Genomic DNA, 21,609 nt, shown 5'->3' on the forward strand with positions numbered 1-21,609 from the left:
AAGATACTGTTACTTAAAACATCAAAACACATCAATTATATAGTATTAATTCTTTTTGTCCTGAATTTTTTATTGTGATGATTTCAAACTTAAAAGTTACAAGATGAGTACAAAGAATTCCCACATCCCCTTCACCCACATTCCCCAAATGCTGGCATAAACCTCTATTCATCATATGACACCAATAAAAAAGCGAAAAGGCAAATTGCCAAGTGGAAAAAGATATTTCCAATATAAAACTACTCTCATAACCAGAATATAAGAACGCCTACAAAACAAAAAGACAGACAACCCAATTTAAAAAAACCACACAAACCTTGAACACTGCATCACACAAACAAAAATATCCAAATAGTCAATAAACATTTAAAAAAAATACTCTACTTAGTCACCAGGAAGATGCTAACTAAAAGCTCGGTGAGATACTCACTCCCTGCTTAGTCAAATAGCTAAAAGTGCAAAGACTGACAACACCAGGGCTTGGCGACAACACCAAGGGTTGGCAACAACATGAAACAACCAGAACTGTCCTACACTGCTGGAGGAATGTAAATTCATACAAACTGAATGTAATTTGGGAAATGTGTCTGGCACTTTCATTCACTAAAGCTGAACATACCTACAATCTTGCAATTCCACTCCTATGGAGTACATACCCATCATGAGTGTTTACATATGTGCGTCGAAGGACGCACAGGTTTCACAGCAGTCCAGTTCAGCAACCTCAAACCAGAAACCAACCCAAATGCTATTCCTACTGGATAGGTAAATAAATGGTGATATAGTCCTATGATTCAACACTATAAGCAATGAAAACAGATGAACTGCTGGGCGCAGTGGCTCATGCCTGTAATCGCAGCACTTTGTGAGGACAAGGCGGGCGGATCACGAGGTCAGGAGTTGGAGACCAGCCTGGCCAACATGGTGAAACCCCATCTCTACTAAAAATACAAAAATTAGCCGGGTGTGGTGGCACATGCCTGTAATCCCAGCTACTCAGGAGGCTGAGGCAGAACTGCTTGAACCTAGAAGGTGGAGGTTGTAGTGAGCCAAGATTGTGCCACTGCACTCCAGCCTGGGCGACACAGCAAGACTCCATCTCAGGGAGACCAAAAAAAAGAAAAAGAAAATGGATGAACTACTACTACAAGCAATATAAATGTCAGAAACAAAGACTGAAAAAAAGGCAAGCTTTTAAAAGGGTAAGTCATGTAATAGCTTTTTAAACTATTAGGTAATGTTAAAAAAACAAAAAGGTAATGTATGATACTATGATACTGCAGTCAGGATAGAGGTTCCCTTTAACGGGCAGGGGGTAGTGCCTGGAAAGGACACAATAGGGGGCTTCTGAGGACTGACGCGTTTCTACTCAATCTGAATGGTGGCTACATGAATATATCCATTTCATAAAAACTACACTGTACAGTTCGATTTGGCACTTTACGTATGTCACATTTCAATAAAAAAGTATATGTAAAAATACATGTACAATAATCTAATTTTCAAAACTTGCACACATGAAATAATAAAAAGAAACACTGCTTATTTCAGGACTGTGGAATTATGGGTGTTTTTTATGTTTTATTGCTACATGCCACATTTTATTCAATTAACATGTACTGTAGTTAAAAATGCATTTTAAAAGTATATTTAAAAATCACTAAAAATATTTTAAAAATTAGCTCTCCTCCCCTCATAATCTGTTCCAAGTATGCTCCCAGTCTAATTTTGTACCAGTTATGCTATGCTTAATACCACCCAACTACTTGCCATGTACTTCAAAGCTCATTATTTTCTCTCAGCCTAGAGTAGCCCCAATTCCCCACTTGTTGGCTCAATTTAAATATCACATGATTGCCAATTTTTGGTCCATAAACTTTTTCACTCCTCCCATTCCTGTGCCCTTTGAAAAGATGTTAAATGTCATTAGAGTCCCAGCACTAATCCTCAGTTGAGTCAATGTTTACAAGTCACAAGGCAGAGGGTACTTGTTTCTTGCTCTAAATCAATCCCTACTTTACAAAACATATCTCCCAATTTTTTCATGATGTAACTGAAATAAAGATATTCTAACTGGAATAGATTCTAATTAAAGTCTAAGTATTTTGTACTTTGTAAGTACACATTCAATCTAATAACAGCCACAACAATGGCAAATAAGGAGTTATTTAACCAAAGTAATACTAATAAAAGTAGAGAGGGGGACTCCACTATTTGAAATAAAATACACAGATGCAAACAAGAGTTGTCTATTTCCAAAGAAGGCAGACCAAGAACTATAGAACTGTAGGCCCCTAAGGGCATGAAATTCTCTCCTTTGGTGTAAAGCTAATAAATAAAAGAACCTTCTGGCTTCTTTCCCTTATTATTGGACCATGATCCTTCTGCTAGAAGCAGAAGGCCATGGTATCCATGTAAATGGTAAAAAGTCACAAGAAAAAAGGAACTGATAAGGAATGTGTCAATAACAGCTGGCTTTAAAAATATGTTGGATATGCTTTCACCATTTATTCATAAAATCTTAGGGCAAAGATAGTTCATTCAAAATGATTAGACTCTCCTGTTGTACATGGTATGACTTGATACTGAATATATGGAAATACCTAGAAATGTTATTTGCTAAATCTTACGGGAAGCAGCTGTTAACCACTGCACCAAGCAGATTCCCACAGGACCACCGACTCTGTACCTCTGTGCCCCTTCTGTGCTTCACTGAACAGAAGTCCATAGTTTCCATGATAGAGCCTCACAAAGCTCCACTCAATGTCATTAAGCCATACAGCAAAGCTACACCGCCAGAGAGAGGAACAGAGACAGAGAGTGAATACACTAAAAACAGAGGGCCCTGAAAGAGTAAGACCTATAGAACCAATTTCTTCTTGGGTACTACATCCAGAAAATCTGGACTTCTGGTGTGTAACTTAACTAGCATTACAACAGTACTAGGTGCATAGTGCAAATATTTCCCATCAGTTATCCATTTTAACCTGGCACGTTCTTTAATAAGTACAGCTTCAGTTTAAAAACAGCTCTGAGGGGTATCTATAACAAAGTATCACTCTGTTTTTTGGAAATCAAATTTTTATGAAATATTTCAAACATTCAGAAAAAAATGTTTTCATGATATGACACTCAGATTTAACAAACGTGAGCATCTTGCCACAGTTTCTTCTTCCCCATGCTGCCCTTGTAGCAACCAGACAACCAGGAATGGAGAAACAAAGCCTTCATGAAGACATTCGTTTTGAGAAACACTGGCACATGACTTACACTTCTTTGATAAATGGGCGTAGCAATGGAGCTCAAAAATAACATTAAATGGGGACACAATTTAAAATTCATGTAAAATCTATGAAGTCTAACATTCAACTATCTTTTCCCTTTCCCACTGCAATCCAAATGCTATGTTAATTATTTTTGTGGTCAACATTTCTGACCTGTCCACAAAACAGATTATGAGGGGTTAAGGAAAGACTAAGGTCTTCCAGAACTATAGGGTTAAAGGTATAGTCTACCTAAAGCAGTGCCTGGCTATATTGTAGGTAGTGCTGAGATACAATTTCAATCAAGAAAGGGACACCTTTGTCTTTCAGGCAACTAAGTGATGACGATCCATATCTATCACATCTGATTTAATTATACCTGTATTAATGAAATAAATTGTAATCATTTCCACATACATTTTTTTGCCTGTGTTAACCAAGAAACAGATTTGTAAGTGAAGATTAAGGAAGAAATCCAAATTATCTTATTCATTTAACTATATATAGTCAAGACGAAAAACAGACCCAGAATAATCAAAGTTATCCTGAGCAAAAAGAACAAAGCTGGAATAATCATATTACCTGACTTCAAATTATACTACAGAGCAATAGTAACCACAACAGTATGGTACCGGCATCAAAACAGATAGCATAGACCAATGGAACACAACAGAGAACCCAGAAATAAATCCATACATCTACAGTGAACTCATTTTCGACAAAGGAACCAAGAACATACACTGAGGAAAGGACAGTCTCTTCAATAAATGGTGCTGGGAAAACTGGATATCCATATGCAGAAGAACAAAACCATAAATTTATCTCTCATCATATACAAAAATCAAATAAAAATAGTTTAAAATCAAATAAAAATAGTTTAAAGATTTAAATCTAGGAAACTGCTACAACAAAACTTTGGGGAAAATCTCTAGGATATTGGTTTGGGCAAACATTTCTTGAGCAATACCCCACAAGCACAGGCAACCAAAGCAAAAATGAACAAATGTAATCACATCAAGTTAAAAAGCTTCTGCACAGCAAAGGAAACAATCAGCAAAGTGAAGAGACAACCCATGGAATAAGAGAAAATATCTGCAAACTATCCATTTGACAAGAGTTTAATAACCAGAATAGGTAAGGAGCTCAAACAACTCTATAGGAAAAAAACCTAATAATCTGATTTTAAAGTGGGCAAAAGATCTGAATAGACATTTCTCAAAAGAAGACATACAAATGGCAAACAGGTATATAAAAAGTTGCTGAACATCACTGATCATCAGAGAAATGAAAATCAAAACTACAATGAGGTATCATCTTGCCCCAGTTAAAATGGCTTTTATCCAAAAGACAGGCAATAACAAATGCCAGTGAGGATGTGGAGAAAACGGAACCCTCGTGGACCACTGGTGGGAATGTAAATTAGTATAGAGCTACCATATGATCCAGCAATCCCTAATGCTAGGTATATACCCCAAAAAAGGGAAATCAGTACATCAAGGAGACATCTGCACTCCCACATTTACTGCAGCACTATTCACAGTAGCCAAGATTTGGAAGCAACCTAAGTGTGCATCAACATGAATGGATAAATAAAATGTGGTACATATACACAATGGAGTACTGTTCAGCCACAAAAAAGAATGCGATATTGTCACCTGTAACAACATGGATGGAAACGGAGGTCGTTATGTTACATGAAACAAGTCAGGCACAGAAAGACAAACTTTGCATGTTCTCACTATTTGTGGGAGCTACAAATTAAAACAACTGAACTCGTGGAGACAGAGAGTAGAAGGATGGTTACCAGAGGCTGGGAAGGGTAGTAGGGGAAGGGTTGGGGAGGGGAGGATGGTTAATGGCTATGAAAAAATAGTTAGAAACAATGAATAAGATCTAGTATTTGATAGCACAGCAGGATGACTATAGTCAATAATAATTTAATTGTACATTTCAAAATAACTAAGAATATAATTGGATTATTTCTAACACAAAGGATAAATGCTAGAGGTGATGGATACCCCATCTACCCTGATGTGATTATTACTCACTGTATACCTGTGTCAAAATATCTCATGTTCCCCATAAATATATACAGCTACAAAGTACCCACAAAAATAAAGATAAAAAATATATGAAAGATTTTGCATAAGGTATTCTCTTACAACTCTTCTAACTTACATGTTTTTAAAGTTCACTGTCTGCACTGATACAACAAATCTTTTTCAGCAACGAAGATTAGAAACCAACATTTGCTGTGATATTTAATTTATAATGTAAAATAACCGGTTTGTAAAAGCTTACTTGACATAAGTTTTGGAATCTGGGCTTGTCCTCTCAAAAGCGGCCTATATAAGTTTCCCTGGTAAGTCGCAGGTGGTGGTGCAGCATTGCTGTAAATGCCAGTTCCTGAGCCTCTTGGCATAACATGGCTATAAAAGGACCCAACAGAAGAAAAAAAAATTGTATAGTGATATACCCATCATAACACAGCTGACACAAATAAAACAAATGCTCATAGCCATGTCTTCACTAACAGATCTGATTAAGATAATACAAACAAAAAGGTGGTTTATAATTAAAGCTCAAAACTACATAATGGTAATAGTGATAGCAAATGTTCATCTGCCACACCAAGACTCTTAATTGATAACCATTTAAATATTTACAACTTACATCATACAAAAAATAATTTGAATATTTTTCTTTTTTTGCATTATGTTTCAGTTTTGTCCTTAAGGATTCATGTTCTTGCTATCACTGTATACATGACTACTCTACATCTTGCTATTTTTAATTTACTATATCAAATACCTGCCTGTATCTTTTCTTCATCTTTGTAATTCCAACATGTAAACCTATAGAATACTTTACTATGTTGTGTCTTACACCTTACTAAACCATTTCTCTCATTTCGTACTAGTAGTATAGATTACAATACAATGTAAATATTCGGGCATATAATTATGCTCATCTAAAATTATTTTCTCCTCACAAATCCAAGAGGTAGGAATTTGGACCAAAGGTTAAGAGTATCTTCTGAACTCACTGCTCTATTTAGAGGAAATACTATGTTGCTTTCCAAAATAGTTGAAATAATGCAAAAAGTTAAGACTATTTTAAATCTGCATTTCTTTTACTGCCACTAAGAATGAAGATTTTCAAAAACAATGACAATAACAGCTAATGTTTACATAGTGTTTAGGAACTACACTAAGCACTTGACAGACATTAGGCTGACTTAATTCTTATAACTTCATAATTTTAAGAATATGTAGGTATAATTACTGTCTCCACTTTAGACATAAGGAAATAGAGGCATAGAGCGGTTTGGTAAAGTTCACAAACATATTAAGTGGTAAAAAAAAAAAAACAGTTATCTGAATCCAGACATTTAAGATCTAAAGCCCATGCTCTTAATCATTCTGCCACACTATCCCTCTTAGTATTTGCTGTATAAATTACATGTTGATGGTGATCTTCTGCCTAAATAATTTTTTGAATCTTAAGGTTTCCCCACTAATTGGAAACATCTATTTATAAGTTATCATTATTAATGCATGAATCCTAACTCATTAATATTATGGCAAGCCTGTTGCTCTTTCTATACCAGCTTTACCTGTTATTGTTTACAAGTCCCCTCTCTCTATAGTATCTTCTACAGCTAGGAAAAAGACAATTCAGTTAACTAATAAGGGCAAAGGATAAAAATCAGAAATTTATAGGAGAGGAAATACAAATTACTAATAAACATATTAAAAGATAATTTCAGTAGGCAGGGAAATGCTAATTCAAGCAACTATGAGATACCACTGTTCAAGCACTGGGCAAACAAAAATTTAAGAGACTGGAGGCTTCTATACCAATGTATTGGTTAATACTTGAAAAAGAGTCTCCATCATACATTAATTCAGCTAAAACTTTCTTGCGGGTAAAGAGGAGGTTTTATTCCCTTGAAATAACAGTCAGAAAAATAATAAAACGTCTTAGAGAAAGTAATAGAATTCTCATGCAACACATATAGCAATACATAAATGGAGAAGTGAATTTTTAAAAATGAAGAAAAGCAGAACAGTATCGAAGTTATTAAAATATCTACAAAACAGTTGTATTTTATGGTCTGTTAGATATTTATGGCATACAATAATGTGTTGTCCAAAATGCCTGTTTAGGTTTTAAAGATGGAGCTCCACTCTTTGCTTGGTTTTAAGTATGTAAGCAATGTTATGAGAGGACATAGTAGTAGTGGTGGTCAGCCATGGTGGTGAGACAAAAAAATATGTGTGAAACAAACTCAGTATTTTCTCTTTCTTTTTTTTTTTTCGGTTGAAACGGAGTCTCGCTCTGTCGCCCAGGCTGGAGTGCAGTGACGCAATCTCAGCTTACTGCAAGCTCCGCCTCCCAGGTTCATGCCATTCCCCTGCCTCAGCCTCCCGAGTAGCTGGGACTACAGGCGCCAGGTGCCTGCCACCATGCCCGGCTAACTTTTTGTATTTTGTTTAGTAGAGACAGGGTTTCACCGTATTAGCCAGGATGGTCTTGATCTCATGATCTGCCTGCCTCAGCCTCCCAAAGTGCTGGGATTACAGGAGTGAGCCACTGTGCCCGGCCCAAACCCAGTATTTTCATAAAGTTAAAAAATATACATATATGGCATAAATACTGACTTGTTTTATGGGATGATTCAGAAAAAGCAAAATATACAAGGGCTAGAAACTGACAACTCACCCCAAAGTCCTGAAGGCTGCCTGATCCAGGTGCACAGGCCTCCGGTCACGGTTAAAGCCAAGCTGAGGCTTCCACTGCCGTCCATTGCTGGATTTTTCCCAGTCACTAGGTTTCAGTACTGCTGCTGGCTTTCTGACCATTTAAAAAGACAACACTTAGTAATAGGGATGAAAACCATTTGTACAAAATAAATCTAGGTAATTTACTGTTGTTACCTTGCTCCTGGAAGCATTACAGCTTTAAAAATGTAATCTTCAGCAAACTGTGGGTCTTTAAAATTAATACTGGAAAAGAACAAGAAACAATTCAATGATCTGATTATATCAGCCTGTCTTAATTATCATGCAGACTGAAGTATTTTTCATGTTTAAGTCCTCTCCAAAAATTATTTTAGTTAATAAATGGGTTTGACAAATGGCTAAATGTCTTCCTCACCAAACTGTCTCTAATTCCTGGTACATATAACCTTCATGTAACTTTATCTGTGGGAAAAGTCATGTTCTAGCTGACTATTGGTGATGACAGAGAAGTAACAGACACTGCCCCAACTCAAATTTCAGTATGATATTGTAGACAGGTCGAAGACCTTTACAACAACAAAATATAAAAATAAAATAAACTTTCATTTTGTTCAGTCCATTGCAAATACCCCAAAGCATCTTGAGGCAGACTAGCTCTTATTTTAATAAAGAAAAGATAGATATACCAATAGAAATATTTGCAAAATCAAAAAATGCACACAAATAGCTAAGAAATCTATGGTGGGGGCGGGGACGGACTTACAAAAAAATTAAACTTCACAGTTGGAGCTTTGTACCCTTCTCTCCTAATGTGTGATTTTTAAGTAATAAAATAATTTTCACCATTTGAAAACTACACAAATACGCTTTTTTTTTTTTTGAGATAGGTCTCACTCTGTTGCCCAGGCTGGAGTGCAGTGACACACCCACAGCTCATTGCAGTCTCAACCTCCCAGGCTCAGAGATCCTCTCACCTCAGCCTCTCGCATAGCTGAGACTACAGGTACGCAACACCATGCCCAGCTAATTTTTGTATTTTTTGTAGAGATGGGGTTTCCCCACATGGCCCAGGATGGTCTTGAACTCCTGGACTCATAAGACCCACACACCTCAGCTTCCCAAAGTGATGGGATTACAGACATGAGCCACCGCGCCCAGCCAATACGACTATTTTTAAAAGCTATACACTCAGGCTTTGAGTATAAGCTGGGTTGAACTTCTTTTCTGGTAGTGATGGCGGTGGTAGTGGTATGCATGTGTGTGTACCTATCCCAAAGGTTGGTAAGTACCTAAGTCTGTCTTCTGACACAGCAATGCTTCTTCCAGGACTCTGGTTATACACCAGATTTATACTTAAGGATACTTATAACACTATTATTCATAATGTTTCAAAGACTGTAAAACCCAAGTGTATGAATAACAGTGGACTGGTTAAAAAAAACTAAAGTTCTTCCTTTTTAGGAAGAACTCAGATAATATTTTTAAAAATTTAGTAATAGAAGGCCGGGCACAGTGGCTCATAAGGTCAGGAGATCGAGACCATCCTGGCTAACACAGTGAAACCCCGTCTCTACTAAAAATACAAAAAATTATCTGGGCGTGGTGGTGGGCGCCTGTAGTCCCAGCTATTCAGGAGGCTGAGGCAGGAGAATGGTGTGAACCTGGGAGACGGAGGTTGCAGTGAGCCAAGACCACGCCACTGCACTCCAGCCTGGGCGACAGAGTGAGACTCCATCTCAAAAAAAAAAAAAATTTAGTAACAGAATACTTAATGACCTTAATGACATGGGAAACATATATACAACAGACTAGACATATTCATCAATCGATTATCAGTGATTTTTCTCTATAAGTTAGTAACTTGTTTCCTTTTTTTAAATATTTTTCAAAATTCCTCCAATGATTACACTTACAGTCAGTTAAAAAGGTTTTTTAAAAAAGTTTTATTGACCTGGTGGACATTTTTAGATAGCAGTTTTCTTTCTGAATACTGCCGCTTTAACTAGAGTCCATCTGCTTTACAGAAATTTTCATTTTAATTTTAAGTACACAAAAATGGATTCACTTATAATAAATATACCATGAGCTCAATAACAGCTGAACAATACTTATTACTCAACTAGTTCTTCTTACAACTCACTCTTCACTGGTAACTGTCTTTAGCTCAGATTTTCTCTATTGGTAAGATGGCATGGGGCAGGGCAAGGTAGGACAGGCAGTGACAAAGGTTTAAGAGGATGACAGAGAAAATGATAAGTATTTGTGCTCGTTAGGGCTTTGCAGATAAAAAGTCAAGTAACAAAGCAAGACTTGCAAATAAAGTGTTTTGAAGCAGGTATCTATGTTTCAGCAGGGCTTTTTTAGCACTCTGCCAAACTATTAGAATACCTATTGCATGCACAGTTCATGGTGGGAGGGGGGTTATGCACACAGCCAGGCATCAAGCCTGCCTCCCCGTCTAATAAGGGAAATAAGGAAGAAAGTGGAAAATGCAACAACAGGCACAGAAAAGATGCTGAGTCAAAGCATGTGTGTGTATATACCTTCCATATAAACATCTTTGTCAGTGTGGGCTAAAGGTATGTGTGTACTGTGGGGTGGAAATTATTTCACCTGAGGACCAAGGAAAACATCATCCAAGAGGCTGAGGTTTAAGATGAGACAGGATTGGTTACAGGGTGGCAGAGGAAACAAATGGAACAAAGATATGGAAAGGGCCCCAGGACCAAGGAACAGTACAGTTTTACTGGAGCAGCCCTTCTCAATGGGGACGTGGGAAGGAATTAAGCCCTACAAAAAATGATAAGTGAGTACATTCTCAATTCTCCAAAGAAAAAACCTAGCTAGTATCATTCTAGAGATACAGAACACAAACTGCTACCTACAATCTGATACGTACAACAGATGCTTTAAGATCTCAAGGCAGAATTCTCCCATGGAACTCCAGTTGAGAAGGGCTAGATTAGAGTAAAAACACATTTGAGCAGAAGTGGGGCAGGAAGAAAGGTGACTAAAGTGGGTTATGGTCATGGAGGGTTTGTGTGAGTATAATGTGATGCCTTTGCAAGTAGTCAATGAGGACGTGAAAGTGATCAAAGGTAATTTCAGAAAGAACAACCCAGCAGCAGTGTGCGAGACAGCAGAGGGACACCCATAAAGAGGTCACCAACAGAGCCTAAGCAACAGTCTTCGACATACATCTTGGATGGGAATGTTGGGAAAGTAAATAAAATGGTAAGGCTGGAACTAGAATGGAGATCGAGCTCAGATGAAGATCTCCAAGTTGTGCACAGAAAGACCTGAAACTAAGAAAATGAAGGAAATAGCCAAGGTAATAAGCTCCCAGGGAGAAGAGAAAATCCCAGGGTCACAGAGATAATCACTTCTGCAGGAGAATGGTTATAACAAGAGATTTAATAAGACAGCTGAAACTAAAGTTTGAGAAAACAAATCCATTTGTTTTCCAATTATTCCTTAATAAAATTGTTTTTAAAATTCCATTATTCACGCTCATGCTCTGAAAGGGAAAAACTTTCCAAGTCAATAGGACAATCTCCAAGATCATCCCTACTTCCCCTCAGAACCACATTCAACAAAAGGATCTACACACTTAATACAAACCATTAGGAGATAGAAAAGGAGTATCTAAAAATAAGTTTGGAAGTTTCCATTCAAAGACAAGGACACTATTTATAATACCAAAGTATTAATATCATTTTTCCTTCGATCTTTGAGAATAATTTGAAGACACACTTTCTCCTAAAATGGATTAAGCTTCCAAGAGTTGAAAGATTCTTAGTATTTTAATTTGTTCCCAAAAATGTATACTAAGATCTATTATGTTTTTAGAAATATATTTTTCCAATGTGATAACAGCCATGACTCAGATTCAAACAAACTTCCTAAAAGTCAAACACAGAGACTAGGCAGGAATCCATTAGGCAAAGACTCAAAAAGGTAACTTTTTATATGGATCCAAACTTTTGAAGGTCTTTTATTTTTTTCATGTCTATATCATTTAAATTCCATCATCAGAAGCAAAAGGGTTTACTTGTGGAAGGCTTATCTAGGGAAGTAGTAAGTAACACTGAGGTAAAGAGAGAAGCACCCTCACGCAAGCTCTGAGAAGCAGAGGAAGGAAACGAGTTAACACAGCCTATGGACTCAACAGTCTGCCCAGCTGAGGTAAGAGACTTGTGTTTAGATTTGTATTGCTTCATCTAATTCTGTATTAGATGAATACACTGAGGTATTTTTAAACAATAGTATTTTTATCTACTTTTTCCAAATGCAGGTGAAACACTGTTGACTCATCAAGCTTTTATGTACCAGACCAGCTTTCCCCCAACTAGCGTAACAGATCCTTTCCTTGATAGGTAACCTCACTATTTTGAATGCTTGATTGTCTTCATAAACACATCAAGGACAAAGTAAATAAAAATTTAAAACCTAAGCATGGTTGAAAATAAGGAAATTGAACAGTGCTTTTATTTATATCACAAGTAGCACTTTCAGCACTGCTGGTAAGAAGAAAATATTGTAGCAAAGTCTCAGTAGAAAAGGAATGGAATATAGAACACCTTTTTCTGATTCGCTTTAAGAATTATCCTTAGAAATGCTATTTTAAGTATTACTGTTAGAGAGTGTTAACACACTTCAGAAAGAAAGCAGAAAACTCCAAATATCAAGTTTCATTTTTACACAACCTTTCCCTGATACATTCCATAATTAATGCTAAATTGGCATACAAAGGCAAACTGTTCTTGCAGGAAAATCTCATGATTCATATACTTGACATTTTAAAACACTTAAAGAGTTTATAGGATTGTGACATTCTGTCAGAAGAGGTTAACCAATTCAGCATCCTATAAAATATTGCAGGCAGTGAAAGTGAAACCCTCCCAAATGTTTTCCACCATCAAATCCACTGCTGACTGCATGTATTCCACTTCCTTCAGGCTTTGGATTTCGAGTTACCTGCTTGCCAAGCATAAGCCTTGCAAATAAATGCTGCAGAAATAGCTACTTTAAAAATCCATCTCCATACACATTCACATTAAAACAAAAAATCTCTTTGAAGGGATAAAACATTCTCTATCTTGTCTGATTCATCCAAAAGTGAATACAAAACGTCTAAGAAACACTCCTCTGAAGAAAAAAGTTTAGGCTCTTCAAAGACTTTGGCAAACACTGGTTGCAACACTATGAACAACTGAGCTTTTTAAATATGGGTTTAGAACTCTGCTAGGTGCCATGAGGAAAAAAAAAAAAAAACAACCTAACAACACTACTGCTGGAAACAACACATACAAAAACTATATAAATTATGCTTTAGAAGAAAAGCAAAGCAATAAACGGCAGGCTATGGGGCAGGTGGAGAAAAGAAAGGAAGAGCACTCCAAACAACAGGAGGAAGAGGCGTAGGTCAAAGGGTATTGAAAGGATCAGCCTGGGCAGGAAGGAAGCATCCTGAGGACCTGGGGGTTCAAGCACAGAGCCAGGGCCCTGCCAAGGTGTGTCAGGCCTTGACAAAGTAAAAGCACACATATGCACTTACCCTCCAGATGACAGACTGGGAGGAAAACTCACATGCAGAAGCTAATATGTTGAGTAGTTTATGGAATTAGAAATGGGAAAAAAATATGATCTCCTAGGTTAGAGTTGACTATATTCTCTAAGGGTCTGTCTACAAATTTAAGGGACTTCAACAGCCTGTATAACATACTTTCTGAGCACTACAGATAAGAATAAATACAATGGGAAGAACTTACCTAAACTCAACTTGAGGAAACGATTTCTCAAATATCAAATGGGATACTAGATGTATTTAAATAAGGAAGAGGAAAAAAATGCCAGGAGTCAAAAGAGAAATAACTGGCAAATGACTGGTGAGTATATTCTGAGATTTTTTAAATCTGCAAATTGTAAGTTAAAGTTATAAAGCAAATTTAACACTGGAATGTACAACAAGCCCTAAAACAAACATGCAAAAATCTGCTGTAAAAACTGGATCTCAGCCTCAATGTTGCCGCCCTTCAGAGAAAACACTGAAAATTACTTTTACCTAAGGGAAAAGTTAACTTTGGTCTCCCACAAATCTTCAGCAAATTAACCTAATTTAATTGATTTTATTATAAAGTTATTTTCAATATACACCTGAATATGCATTTAGATCTAGGATTTGTTTTATACATTTTTTTTTTTTTTTTTTTTTGAGATGGAGTCTTGCTCTGTTGCCCAAGTGGCGTGATCTTGGCTCACTGAGGCCTTGGCCTCCCGGGTTCAAGCGGTTCTCTCACCTCAGCCTCCTGAGTAGCTGGGACAACAGGCATGCACCACCATGCCCAGCTAATTTTTTGTAGTTTTAGTAGAGATAGGGTTTCACCATGTTGGCCAGGCTAGTCTTGAACTCCTGATCTCAGATGATCCACCCACCACCCACTCTTGAACTCCTCATCTCAGATGATCCACCCACCACCCTGGCCTACCAAAGTGCTGGGATTACAGGTGTAAGCCACCGCGCCCGGCCTGTTTTATAAGTTTAATAATCTTGTGAACATATTGTGTACTAAATACCAAAGGCCCCTTTAGGCTCAGAAACAACCAACCAACAACATCATCATCCAAACAAAAATTCCAAAATGTTTCCATTAATTCTGTAACTCTCCTCTGGGCAAGCCTCTCTATCCTAATTAGAAAGTTAAGTAGAATTAACGACTTCTAGAGGGTTAGGCAGGAAGGCCCTTGAATATATGCAGAAAAATTGAGAAGCACAAGCAAACATGTGACAATCCAAAGAGAGAACCGTGGAATTAATTGGCCTGAAGCGCCAATGCTTTAATGAAAGCCAGAGACCCCAAGGGTTAATACACAGTATTCACACTGAATCTGTCAGAGCCAGATTGTTTGTGATGGGTTTAGGAGCATGGCTTTCAATTCTGTATTCCACCCTTAACAAAAGAGCACAAAGACAAAGAGCCAGGACAAATTAGGTGTAAAGATAAACAAAAAATTATACGTAAAGATAAACGTAAGCAACTCATCCAGAAAGATTTTCCGAATTCACAGTAGTTTTCTTTAAATAGCCTTTCTAGAATGGCAATCATTTACTACCTGAATCCATTAAAGATAGGAAATAAACATGTTTATACTTCACAAAGGGAAATCTAAAATATTTCCTGAGGGGGAGAGAAACAAAAATGGATGGAAAAGGAGGATTCAGGATTAGCAGGCTTTTATCAAATTCTTGAATACCTGAGATGTGTTTGCTTTAGTCTTACCTAAAGATTGGAGAAAATGACAACTAAATTCTGTCATCAAAATTTGTCATTATAAAACACAAATGAGTAGTCAATTTGTTGGATTTTAGTCCAAACGGTCATATTACATTTTATATTATTTTTACTCAATAGAAAATGCTGTCAGCACCAAAGAACTGAGATACAAATTAGTTTTCCAGAGAGAAGAAATTAGCCCTTTAAGTTTATAATTGCTACTAAAAATGTTCACAAATATATTCTGTTCTACGTCATCTTAACTAAAACATACTACAGAATATTTTTGTTTTCAAACTCTGCAGGGCCATGATTATAAACATAAGTAAAACAGTCTGTCGTAATACAGGGAAGCTGTGTGAACCTCTGGGGTGTAGAGTTCTGTTGTTCCTATATAACAAACTGCTAGATACTCCTACTCTTTACCTCCCACTTGCCTAATCCAGGAAGAATTACAGGTTGTCATGGGAAACCAGAAAACAGATAAGCAAGCATGTTAAATCAGTAACCTTAACAATATACATAATTTAGAGTCAAGAGGCTCTGCTCTAAGGTCTGCTACACAGGGACTCTCCAATCTTGAAGCATTGGTGGATTAACAGCTGCCATTTCCTTGTGAATCAAAGGTCTTTTAAAATGGATTTGCAAGTTCAGAGCTGTGTTCTGGGTGAATGCCATGAATTTTGGAAAACTTACCTGACTACAGTGTTCTGTGTCAGATCCCTTAACATAGGAACAGGAGAACACACTATTCTAGAAGGAAACAAGAAAAGAAACATCTATCTGTAAACTGTAACCTTTAGGTAAGTGGAAATAAGATGTTGCTATGCTTGTTAGTCTTTAGAAAAGATAAATCATTAGAATGCACTAACAAAAACAATAAAAACCATTGATATCTTTAAAAAAAAAGAGTAAGTACCACATAAATGAAATGGTTAACTATTAACCATAAGGCATTCAATCTCATTAGTACTCAGAGAACTGCAACTATAAACCACAAGATGTCAATGAGCATCCACCAGATTGACAGAAATTAAAGCTGTGACAAGGGTTTGCCAAAACGTAGAGCAACAAGATCTCTCACAAACTGCCACTGGGATTACAACACAGTGTAACCACCTTGACAAACCACCTAGAAATATTACCTAGAAAAAAAATGAAGATATACATACTCTATGGCCAGCAGTTTCATTCCTGGAAATGTACCCTCGAGATGTGGTTCACAAACTCTGGTCTCAGAACCCTTTTACATTCTTAAATCTCAAAGGGCTTATAGTGGTTATATTTATGAACATTTACTCATTAAAAATTATGACTAAGAAATTTTTAAAATACTACAAGATAGCCCTACATGTTAACATAACATTCTTATGAAAAGCTATTTTTTTTACAAAGCAAAACAATGTCATTTTTGTATACTTTCAAAAATCTCATTAATATCTGTTTAGTATCTATTTAATAGCTACTCTCCTCTGCTTCTATCTCTTGAGAGGCCTCTGGAAAACTCCACTGTGCACTCAATAGAGAAAGTGTAAGAAAATCAAGTAACACCGTAACATCTTAGTATCATTATGAAAAGAGTTTTGACCTTTAGGATATCCTGAAAGGGACTCCCAGAGCTCCCTGCACAAGGTGACACAGCTACTATGAAGAGCTGGGCTTTGAACTCAAGCCTTTTTCAGTCAGCAAGGTTTTGTATTATTTTAAATACAATTTTCTCACTATTATTAGAAAATAAACATTTAGACAACAAGGAAAAAAATCCTAACTAAACTTCCTTCCAGTCACCTCAATTATATACAAAATGAAACTTACTGATCTGGAAGAATGGCTTCTTCATCCAAAGAAAACCTTCCTTGAATCCCATGACATAGTTCAGGGGGTACATCCACTGGCTGTGGAAAAACGCATTCCTGATCTCATATGCAAAGAATGGAAAACTGGGACTCAAGCAGATTCTTGAGTGTTCATAGCAGCATCATTCATAACAGCCAAAAGGCAGAAACAAACCCAAATATTTACCAATAGATAAGTGGATAAAAAAGTACACACAGAGTATTATTCAGCCATAAAAAGGTATGAAGTTCTGATACATGCTACAACATCAATGAACCTTGAAAACATTATGCTAAATGAAATAAACCAGACACAAAGCCAATACAAAATACTGTATCATTTTACTTATATGAAGTATCAAGAACACAGGTATCAAATTCATAGAGGTAGAAAGTAGAAGAGAAGTCACTAAAGGATGAGAAGGGCAGAATGAGGAGATATTATTTAACATTATTTAAAAGGTACAGAAATTCTATTTGGGAAGATGAAAAAGTTCTGAAAAAGTGCTGATGGTTATACAACACTGTAAATATACTTAATGCCACAGAATTATAACCACTTAAAAATGGTTACTATGGTAAATTTTATGTTATGCATATTTTACCAGAATTTTAAAAAGTGCATTTCTAATTAACTAAATTGCGTAACATACCTCTGTGGAACCTGTCTGGTACAGCTCTAAAATGAAGTCATGAAGTGGGTGATGTTTCCCCACAAATAAGACATCACCTCCAAGGCTGTTTCTTCTGGCTAGGGGGAAAGAAAAGAATAAGACCCACACATAAAAAAATTGTACCTACAAGACCAACTTTCATGAGCATAAAACAAGGGAAAGCATCTGTTAAGAACTTAATTATAAAATTTATGAAAAATAATTTTAAAGTGATAGGTTAGACAAGAGTAAGTTCTAGTATTTGATAGTACTGTGGGGAAGTTAGTAATTTATTACATATTTCAAAATAGAAGAAAAAAACTTCAATGTTCCCAACACAAAGAAAAGATAAATGTGAGGTGATGGATATCCCAATTACCCTATTTTGATCATCACATATTGTATATAGGTATCAAAATATCACATGTAATAGTTACACATATTTTTTGGGTCCATATCAATTAAAAAAAATTTTTTTAATTATAGTGATAGATCTAAATGTGTGATGTGCTTCTATGGGGAAAAAAATATTTTAACAAAAAAGTTTCAAAAAGATCAATAATTATCAGGAAAAAAAAACCCACTGAAATATGTATGAATATACTGCAAGATAAAGGGCAATGTTTTCATATTTATAATAAACTCATTTTCTTAGTATAAGAAATACATAATCATTCCCTGAGGAAACATAAACAGTGTCATTTGATGAAATGATTGTTCTAAAAGACAATCTTTTTTGATACAGAAATTGTTTCTAGAGGTTTATTATAATGATATTAATATTTTTCAATAGAGCCCAGCTTTGCAATTTCCGAATATGAATACTTTTTACTGTCAGTATTAATTACAAATTGCCTCCTTTTGTCATATTTCAAGTTAGCACTCTAAGAGCATATGCTTTTGTTTCACCCTAACCTTTTAAACAAAGTAGTTATTACTGGGGGGAAGGAGGAGTGGGGAAGAAGGCAGATGGAGAAAATGAATAATATCTTCCCAACAGGCAAAAGATACTTTCGTGTGTGCATGTCATATAAGAATCAAAATGTCAAAGGATATTGTTGAAGTATTGCTTTTTAAAAACTTTAACAAATACTTGTAAGTTAAAACATTTTATTTAACTACTACTCAACTTACAGATAATGAATTAAGAAGCAAAGTCAACGTCTGTAATAAGAAAATAAAATCAATGATTTATACCCCTTTATGGGAAATCTGACAAATGGGGGAAGGAAGGTCTAATTTTATACAGATATATAAAGTGTATATTACATAGATCAATGTTAACTAAGAAGTATAATTCTTACTCTCTTCTGGAGTGAGGTCTGGGTATACCTCTTCTAGGGCAGCTCGTAGCCTTCGCTCATCCACGAATGGCAAGAGAGCAACACCTGGGAAAACAAGTGCAAATGAACCACCCCTGCTACCAGGATCATCCAAATTCCAACTCAAAAATGGACGTTTCTAGTAGAGTTTTTGCTCAAAATGGACGTTTCTAGTAGAGTTTCCTTGCTGGTACAAAAACATTTTGGAACTGAACTCTTATTGTCTCATTAAGCCAAAACTCAGATGCTAATATTTCCCCTGTAGTCGCAGAAGAAAAAATTCTACGTATTTTCCATTCTTAAAATGGCTTATATGGAAAATCATGTTTTCTGAATCTTAACTCCATGGTGATAAAAATTTTAAATAAATGAACAAATGGCTACCTGGACACCAGTATATGTTCTCACTTTAGTTACTAAGATGCCCCCAAGCAAGCCAGTTACTCTCCCTAGGGCTTGAGTGTGTCCTTTCATCTTTCTAGTACTTGGTTTCATCTTTTGTAAAATGAGAGCATTTCAAATAAAATACTCAATTCTGTTCAACCAGAATGCATAGATCTCCTCCTGCTCTAAAATTCCATAGTATTCTTTTTACATTTTAAAGTCTACTAATTATATAAAAAAAATTTTAAAGACTTGCTTAAATAACTTAGGGGGCAGGGGACAGAACAGAGGCTATTCATTTGGGGCTTAAAATGATCGTCTGGAGTATGCTGAAATTAAGGACACTTATTTGGACCCAGAAGCATAATTTTCAAAGAAGCACATCACTAATACAATGCTATAAGAAAAATATACAAAGTTATTGAAACGTATATATTTTCTGCTCTATACAGTATAAGTAGTATTTTGGCTAAATAAAAATTTTACGATACACAGCAAAGACAAATGCTAAATAGTGTTAAATAATTCTGAAACTACTGCTACTCAAAACCACTGTTATTTGTGATTATTCCCTTTAAAATTATGAGAAATGAAAAGGTTTCCAAGTCTTAATTATTTAGCTATTGCATTTTCAAAGTTAGGAAACATGTTCAATTTCACTACCTAGTAAGAGATTTTTTTTTTTTTTTTTTTTTAAGATAGGGTCTCACTCTGTCACCCAGGCTGGATTGCAGTGGCACGATCATTGCTCACTGCAGCCTCAAACTCACAGGCTCAAGCAGTCCTCCCACTTCAGCCTCCTGAGTAGCTGGGACTACAGGCACATGCCACCACCACACCCAGCTAATTTTTTAAATTTTTTGTAGAGATAAGGTCTCCTTGTGTTACGCAGGCTGGTCTCAAATTCCTTGTTTCAAGCAATCCTTCCAACTTGGCCTCCCAAAGTCCTGAGATTACAGGCATGAGCCACTGCACCTGATCTTTTTTTTTTTTTTAAGTTAAAAACAAACTAAGTTCTAGTATGAATTTTGAATGGCCTAAAAGAGTGATTTCAAGGCTCTTAATACCTAACATGTGAGTCAGGCTATTTCAATTACTGGTAAACACATGAAAAAAACCCAGGAAATTGCTAAAATATTATTTAGTCATACACTTAAGAGAAATAAGGGGAAACTACAGCATCATCTAGCTTGTTTTCTACGCACTACATTTAAGGTATATATATATATATCCTACCCACTACATTTATATATATGTATATGAGACTTTTCTACAGTATCAATTCCAGAAGCTAAATCCAATCAGTTAACAATGTAAAGTGCTACTCAACAGCAAGAAAATTACTAAGCAATAAATCAGCCCTACTGGCCAGCATAGAAAGGAATGCCTTACATCCAGATATGACAGAGCTAGAGTGAGCCGATAGTAAACATGAGAATAGCAGCTACTGTTTTCTGAACACTTCTTATGTTACATGCATTATCTCACTGAATTCTTTCAATACCCAGATGGAGCCCAAGTAGTGGTAATAACTTAGGTATTACACAGTCACTTCAAATGTGAGCTCTAGTATCAGACTTTCTGAGTTCAGGTCTTAACTCTGCCACTGTGTGACTTGATGGAATTACTTAAATTCTCTATTCATATATAAAATATACAGCAATCAAAACTACTATGCTATATATCTATATAGTACTAAGCAAATTACCAAAACGATATTGCTTTTAAATTATGCATGTTGGGCCAGGTGCAGTGGCTCACGCCTATAATCCCAGCACTTTGGGAGGCTGAGGTGGGCGGATCACCTGAGGTCAGGAGTTCGAGACCAGCCTGGCCAACATGGTGAAATCCCACCTCTACAAAAGATACAAAAAAATTAGGCGGGTGTGATGGCACACACCTGTAATCCCAGCTACTCAGGAGGCTGAGGCAGGAGAATTGCTTGGACCCGTGAGACGGAGGCTACAGTTAGCCGAGATCACATCACTGCACTCCAGCCTGGGTGACAGAGTGAGACTCTGTCTTTAAAAAAAAAAAAAAAAAAAATTACATATAATGTTGATAAGCACACGTTTAAAAATGTTGACGTATCCAGATATATTTCATCTTCTATTAAGATGTACTCAACCCAGG

At 36.3% G+C, this 21,609-nt stretch overlaps 1 protein-coding gene across 2 annotated transcripts in view; it reads right to left on the bottom strand.

The window, feature by feature from the left end:
- Positions 1 to 21,609, bottom strand: part of XRN2 (5'-3' exoribonuclease 2) — a 91,972-nt gene that overhangs the window by 15,658 nt on the left and 54,705 nt on the right. For both annotated transcript variants that reach the window (XM_055265071.2, XM_063634049.1), the window contains exons 21-27: positions 19,075 to 19,158; positions 17,771 to 17,868; positions 17,098 to 17,177; positions 15,979 to 16,035; positions 8,204 to 8,272; positions 7,989 to 8,120; positions 5,565 to 5,692 (exon numbers count right to left, since the gene is read on the bottom strand). In XM_055265071.2, the coding sequence (XP_055121046.2) occupies positions 5,565 to 5,692; positions 7,989 to 8,120; positions 8,204 to 8,272; positions 15,979 to 16,035; positions 17,098 to 17,177; positions 17,771 to 17,868; positions 19,075 to 19,158 (648 nt within the window). The remainder of the gene's footprint in view (positions 1 to 5,564; positions 5,693 to 7,988; positions 8,121 to 8,203; positions 8,273 to 15,978; positions 16,036 to 17,097; positions 17,178 to 17,770; positions 17,869 to 19,074; positions 19,159 to 21,609) is intronic.

This window comes from Symphalangus syndactylus, chromosome 24 (genome assembly GCF_028878055.3).
Source record: "Symphalangus syndactylus isolate Jambi chromosome 24, NHGRI_mSymSyn1-v2.1_pri, whole genome shotgun sequence".
Taxonomy (NCBI): Eukaryota; Metazoa; Chordata; class Mammalia; order Primates; family Hylobatidae; genus Symphalangus; species Symphalangus syndactylus.